This window comes from Arachis ipaensis, chromosome B05 (assembly GCF_000816755.2).
Source record: "Arachis ipaensis cultivar K30076 chromosome B05, Araip1.1, whole genome shotgun sequence".
NCBI classification, from domain to species: domain Eukaryota; kingdom Viridiplantae; phylum Streptophyta; class Magnoliopsida; order Fabales; family Fabaceae; genus Arachis; species Arachis ipaensis.
The window spans coordinates 4,444,120-4,451,247 of NC_029789.2; the positions used below are offsets into that span (position 1 = coordinate 4,444,120).

At 35.0% G+C, this 7,128-nt stretch overlaps 2 protein-coding genes across 2 annotated transcripts in view; both read right to left on the reverse strand.

Moving 5' to 3' along the window:
- LOC107642571 (thaumatin-like protein 1) overlaps window positions 1-6,407 on the reverse strand; it is an 8,564-nt gene extending 2,157 nt beyond the window's left edge. Inside the window, exons 1-2 of the mRNA XM_016345966.2 lie at window positions 6,388-6,407; window positions 3,215-3,221 (exon numbers count right to left, since the gene is read on the reverse strand). The gene's annotated coding sequence lies outside the window, so the exon portion shown is untranslated. The remainder of the gene's footprint in view (window positions 1-3,214; window positions 3,222-6,387) is intronic.
- LOC107639993 lies at window positions 4,211-5,071 on the reverse strand. Its single transcript, XM_016343544.1, has 2 exons — window positions 4,465-5,071; window positions 4,211-4,398 (listed from the first exon to the last, which is right to left on the reverse strand). Exons 1-2 carry the CDS (start codon window positions 5,069-5,071, stop codon window positions 4,211-4,213), a joined length of 795 nt encoding a protein of 264 aa, XP_016199030.1.

The following is a 7,128-nucleotide window of genomic DNA, read 5'->3' on the forward strand; positions in this document are numbered from 1 at the left end:
TCAATTACCACTAACAACATCGAATTATATCATTTGGATTAAGGTAATGTTCATAGTTTGGCCTTTAAAATTTTTAGCGCTTAATAAAAATCGTCTTTTATTTTTGAAAATGTTTAAATTGGTTCCTTAAAATTATAAATTATAAATCATAAATTTTCATTCATCCCTAATTTAACTACGGTTAACACAATGCTAAGATAGAACGCTAAAATATCGGGCATGACATCTCTAATAATTAAAAGATGTAACTAAGATTTTAATATGATTAAATAGATATCTAAATTTGTTAACTTAATTCGTTTTAGTTAATTGGTATTTTATTTGTGTAGATACTAAAATGTGTTCATTTAACCAATTTAGCACACTTATTTGATCATACTTTAAGTTTAGTCACGTTACCTCATTATTGAAAATGTCATGTTGGCCCTATAATATTTTATGTCAGCGATAGTTAAATTAGGAATAAATGAAAATTGTTAAATTTGCATGTGAGTATGGAGAAGAACTAAAGAAGCCAAGAAGGAATTGAGAATTGAACTTGTATAATGATGAAATTCAAAATACAAAGCTATAATCTGCTATTTATACAAATACTACTTCTAACAGAATGTTATAGCTGCTCTAACTAACTATACAGCTCAGCATGTGCAATCAAATCTACTACTAACAATTTTCTATACAAAGAGAAATAATAGCTTATATTAACAAATTCTAACTAATAGAATAAATATCAAGTAACACCCTCCCGTAAGCTTGGAACATTGGGAGAAAAGAGATCCAACAATCCAAACTTAGAATAACCTGCATTGAAAGGCCCAGGAGCAAGAGGTTTACTGAGAATATCGGCAGCTTATTATTGGTGGAAATGGGAAGAAGATGAATCAATTTTTCTTGCAATTTGTCAAGGACTATATGGCAATCAACTTCGATATGCTTGGTACGTTCATGAAACACAGGTTGAAATGTAAATAGCTGAATTGCTATCACAATATAAATTAATAGGCTTTGTGATTGGAACACTAAGATCTTGAAGAACATAGCTCAGCCATTGGGCTTCTCTGGTGGCCAGAGCTAAAGCTCTATACTCTGCTTTTGAGGAGGAGGCTGCAACTGTAAGCTGTTTCTTACTCTTCCAAGTAACCAATGATGGTCCCAAATAAAAACAGTATGCCGAGATGGATTTTCGAGAGTCAACACAACCAGCCCAGTCAGAGTCAGAGAAACCAGTAAGTTACAAATCAGATTCTGCAGAGAAGAAGAGGCCTGCAGCAGGGAAACCTTTTACATAACACAGCACTCTATGTGCCGCCTTCAAATGCTCAACAGTGGCGCAGTCCAAAAACTGGCTTAGCTTCCCAATGGCATAACTTATATCAGGCCTAGTATTTGCTAGACATAAGAGCTTACCCACAATTCTTCTATACTGACTAGAATCGTGAGCAATTTTCCAGCAGTTTTACTGAGCTTTGCTCCATAATCAATGGGAGTAGTGGCAGGTTTGCACCCTTCAAATCCTGTTTCTTTGAGTAAATCAAGAACATATTTTCTCTGGTACAAAGCAATTCCTGTCTTGGATCTTGCCACTTCTATACCAAGGAAGTACTTCAAGTCTCCCATGTCTTTGATCCGAAATCTCTCATTAAGAACATCTTTAACTAAGTTAGTTTCATTTAGATCATCACCTGCCAATACTAAATCATCGACATACACGAGAATTGCTGTGAATCCAAGTGAAGTAGTCTTGGTGAAGAGGTTGTAATCTTATTTACATTGAGTGAATTTTAGCTCGAGTAAAACAGATTTGAGCTTGCAATTTCATTGCCTACTCGCTTGTTTCAATCATACAAGGACTTTTCAAGCTTGCAAACTTGACCAGGCGAGGCTTCTAAACCTGGAGGCACCTTCATATAGACCTCCTCATCAAGTTCACCATGTAAACATGTTGTGTTGACATCAATTTGTTTAAGGTGCCACCCTTTTACTGCTGCAACAGCAAGTACCACTCTCAAAGTCCCTAGCTTTACTACAGGACTGAAGGTATCTCGATAGTCAACACCAGCCACTTGTGTGAATTCTTGGCAACAAGTCTTGCATTGTGCCTCTCTACTGTACCATTTGGGTGGTATTTGGTACGAAAGATCCATTTACATCCAATTGTTCTCTTTCCAATTGGTAAAGAAGTTAGCTTTCATGTTTTGTTTTCTTCCAAGGCAGTCAGTTCAGCTCTTATTGCCTTTTGCCAACAAGTTTGAGTGATTGCATCCTCATAGGTTTTAGGCTCTAAATTTTGAATAGCAACAGAAAATGCAAAATACATGAGGAAAAACCTAGTATAAGACAAGACATTAGAGAGGGGATACCTTTGAGTAGTAAGCTGCGATGAGGGTGAAACAGTGTTGATGGTTTGACACTCATAGTCCTGCAAGTATGCAGGTGATTTAGTTTGCCTAGTTGATCTCCTTACATTAGCAACTTCAGGCATAATGGAGGATTCAGGTAGAGCAGCAGAATTATGAGTTGAAAATCTTTCATGTGATGCAGATGTGGTTTTCAAATGATCATGAATTTCAAGATAGAGGAGAATTTCATCAGTTTCATTTAATTCAGAGGAAGCATTATCTTCCTGCTGGCTGAGATTTGGGTGATGCAAGCTTGGTTGAGTGGCTGCATCATCAGTGTTTAAAACTTGTATCTGACTCCCTTCCAAAAATTCATAATCAAAGGGATGAGATGCAACATGAGATGAATGAGAGGAAGCTGAAATTTTGTCATTGTTGGCATTAGTAGAATGACAGTAAGAAAAACAATTCTCATAAAATTGGACATCCCGAGATAAGAAAATCTCTCGAGTTTGCAAGTCAAAGAGCAGATATCCCTTTGTGCCCTCCCTGAATCCAAGATGTAAACACTTTCTTGCTCTTAGATCCAGCTTGCCTCGTTGTCGTGCAAGGCTGCCAGCATATGCTAAACAACCAAAGACTCTGAGAAGGAAAAGATTTGGCAAAGTCTTATAAAGAACTTGATATGGAGACTTGTTTTGCAAAAAGAGTGTTGGCAGTCGATTAATTAAATAGACCGCATGTCCAACACTGTAATTCCAAAAAGATTTTGGTAAATGAGCATGAAACAAGAGAGTTCTAGCCATAGCAAGAATGTGTTGATGCTTGCGCTCAACAATGCCATTCTGCTGTGGAGTTTCCACACAAGTTCTTTGGTGAGATATGCCATTAGAGCTGTAGAAAGCAGGCATTAAAAACTCAGGCCCATTATCTGTGCGAATTGTTTTAACCACTGCATCAAATTGGGTTTTAGCAAAAATGACAAAATCTTTAACCAATGAAGAAGCCTCAGCTTTAGTTTTCATGAACAAAATCCAAGTAAATCGAGAACAATCATCCACTATAGTAAGAAAATAACGCTTCCCAGTAAATGAGGGAACAGAAACAGGTCCCCAAATATCAAGATGAATGAGGTCAAGTACATTAGCTGCAGTATTAGAACTAACAAAAAAGGGTAATCGCTTTTGTTTGTCAAGATGGCAAGAATGACACGGTTCTGTATGTTTTGTACAATCAATAAACTCAAAATTCTTTTGCAATGCAACAAGCCTATCATGAGATGGATGCGCTAATCTAACATGCCATAAAGACTGAGAAAATTGGCTACGAGAAGTTGCTGTGATGTGAGGGAGAGCTTTGACTTCTTTGTGCAGAATGTACAAACCATCAACATTGCTAGCTGCACCAATCATCTTCAAAGTGTGCAGATCCTGTATCTCACAAGTCTTGTCAGTAAAACTCATTTTGCAATGTAAAGATGCAGTAAGTTTCGAAACTGATATGAGTTTGAAGATAAAAGTGGGAATAAACAATGCATTAGCGAGAAAAAGATTGTCAGAAAACATAATGGTACCCATGATGCAGCTAGTAGTGAGTGCTCCAATAGGTAATTTGACAATAATTGGATCAACTTTGAAGTAATTTTGAAAATCTGCCAGGGTATATGATACATGGTCAGTAGCTACAGTGTCAAGTACCCATGGCTTGTGTTTATTGATTGAAATATTTAGAGCTTTGAAATGAGAATCAAATTGTAAAATTTTTACCATTCTACCTGTATAAGGAGAAGGATTTGCTTTGGCTGAAATCTGGTTGATACTATGAGAATGAGGCACATCTTGTTTGCTGAGCAGGGCTAAAAAAGCTTCTCGTTACTCTGGAGTGAATTCATTAATGGTTGGTTCACCTCTAACCAATTGTGAAACACTGAAGTCATCATTTTCATCTTCAGGATTGTCTGCTGCAGTTATACAATTGAGGACAGGAGACTTTTTCTCAAACCGGGGTTTGAAGTTAGGTGGATAACCATGCTTCTTATAGCAGTTATCCACAATGTATCCTGATTTTCCACAATGAGTGCACTACAATTTGATGCGATTTTGTCCCTTTTTAAATGGATTTCTACCTTTGTTGTCAGGCTGAGAAGAGGCTGCCAGAATCTTAGCATCTAAAGCATTATCAAAGTTGAACAGCTGCCTTTCTTGCTGAGTGATCATTGACAGAATTCTATTCACACTAGGCAAATTATCCATTAACATAACCTGTGACTTAACAGTGGAATATTGCTCTCCAAGACCACGCAAAAATTTGGTGACTCTGTCCTCTTCCCTGTGTTGCCTAACAATGCCTAAGCCACATTCACATTTAACACAATTGCAACCAGGTATACTTCTAAAATCATCAATCTCTTCACAGAGATTTTTCAGTTTGGCAAAATAAGCTGTAACAGACAAATCTCCTTGTTTTAATGCATAAATCTCCTCATTCAATTCAGCTACTCGAAACCTATCACCCTGATAGTAGTGATGCTTAAGGTCATTCCATAATTCGTAACTTATGTTGTTCCAAAGAACACTCTGATAGATTTCTGGACTAAGGAAAAGATTAATCCAAGCAACTACATAGGTATTGCATCGTTGCCATGCCTTGAAATTAGAATCAGTTTTCTCAGATTTCAGGATAGTGCCATCAATAAATTCAATTTTATTTTTGGATGTAAGAGCATTAGTCATAGCTTTGCTCCACGCACTGTAATTTGAACCAGTAAGGATTACATTGGTAATAGGTATACCTGGATTTTCAGAAGGAAGTATGTAATAAGGGCTTGAGAGATCTTAATTCGGATTTGTCTTGTTGATATGGCTTTGGATCTGTGCCACTTGACTGAAGAACGCTGTGAATTGCTGCATGTCCATCATAGGACCACCTCCTGTAGATCCTTCACTTGAATCTGATTTTCCTTCCATTGCTGTGAAGATACCAGAAGCGGTTGTAATTTTTCTCTCTTGATCTCGTTGATTGGAAACTCGTTATCTCTCCTTAACGGGAAGACAGTTAGATAACAAAGCTCTCATCAAACTCTACGGTGTGAGTTCAAGAAAGAAGAAGAAAAGAAATAGATGAAGAAGAAGAGCGGATGCTGAGATTTCAAATAGGTATGAAGAAAAATGAGAAGAAATTGCGTGAGTTCAAATCAAACGAAGGAAAAGAGAAAAAAAAATTCACGAACCAAAAACAGCGAACGAGCGCTTCAACCGTGAAGCTGGACTCATCATCCTTCTCTTAATCACGTCAACAAATTGTGAATTAGAGAGCAAGTTCCTCATCCTTCAATCAAGATCTCAACGTTCCTCCATCCACGCTCACCGCATCATGTTAAATTTGCATGTGAGTATGGAGAAGAACAAAAAACAGAGAAGTCAAGAAGGAATTGATAATTGAACTTGTATAATAATGAGACTCAAAGAATACAAAGCTATAATCTGCTATTTATACAAACACTATTTCTAACAGAATGCTATAACTACTCTAACTAACTATACAGCTCAGCATGTGCAATCAAACCTACTACTAACAACTTTCTATACAAAGAGAAATAATAGCTTATATTAACAAATTTTAACTAATAGAATAAATACCAAGTAACAAAAATTTATAATTTATAAATTCATGAACTAATTTGATTATTTTGAAAAGTTATGTACTATTTTAATTATAAACGATAAGAATTTCAATGATCAAATTAGACATTCTCTCTATTTGGATAATTAAAATTACTCAACTATCATATTTTACATCAACACACAATGGTTAAGACAGAGGGAGAAAGGAAAAAACAAAATTAAATGGCACCAACATTTTTTATTTAACTTGTTCTTCTTGTCAAAAGTATAAACGTATTGGTTTCCTTTTTAGCTCTTTCGGTTCAATATATGTGTTTGCTCATTATTGTTTTTTTTTTTTTAAATATAAGCGAACACGAAAAAATAGTTGGACCAAAAATAAAAAATGAAAAGGAGAGATGCATTGCTGGAGAAAAATAAATGGATGAGAAGCAGTGGGAGGTTGATTGGTGAGGTGTCGGGTATGAATTTTGTCCACGTGTTAACAAAAGACACTGTGCTTACCAACCAACTCAAATAGGATATGGTACCGACAACTATCACCGGTTTCATTTCTTTTGTGCTAAAATCCCTTACAAATTTGGATTGGGTTAAGTATGTGTAACTCAACCTTTTAACATTGGAGAAGAAAAAAGAAACACTTCTAAGTTCTAACCAAATTGGGTTTTTAATTTGTATTAGTAGTGTAGTCAACTCATTCATCTATTTAAATAAAGAGATATTCTTATAAAAATGTTCAAACTGATTTTTTTTTAAGTTACTAATGTATTATTCTGTAATTAGTTGTTTATTAAAAATCAGTTAATAAAATCTGTTTCTAAATCAAATACTTTAAAGTTGGTTCGACCCGTTCGATTTATATAAACCAATTCAGGTCTTTTTTTTTAAATGTTCGTCAAACAAAATGTCAGGGTATATTTGTTTTTTATAACAAAAATTTTAAATATGATTCAATTCAGATTGTGTAAATTGATTGGATTAAATTGGATCTAATAATTATAATGCAGACAATTAGGTTTATTATTGTTGTTATAATAAATCGATTTTGTTCAGATTTATTAAAAAATAAATTATTAACCGATAAATAAAGATGTCTAATAATATCATGACACATGTAAACTTCTTTAAAAAAAGATATATTTAGTGTCTTTATCAAAATAATCTCC

Excerpts from the sequence above, each read along its gene's own strand:
- LOC107639993 (XM_016343544.1), bottom strand. The coding sequence starts at position 5,071 with ATGACTAATGCTCTTACATCCAAAAATAAAATTGAATTTATTGATGGC. Across the intron at positions 4,399-4,464 it reads TTCTCAGCCTGACAACAAAG|GATACATTGTGGATAACTGC; the intron begins GTAGAAATCCAT and ends GTGGAAAATCAG.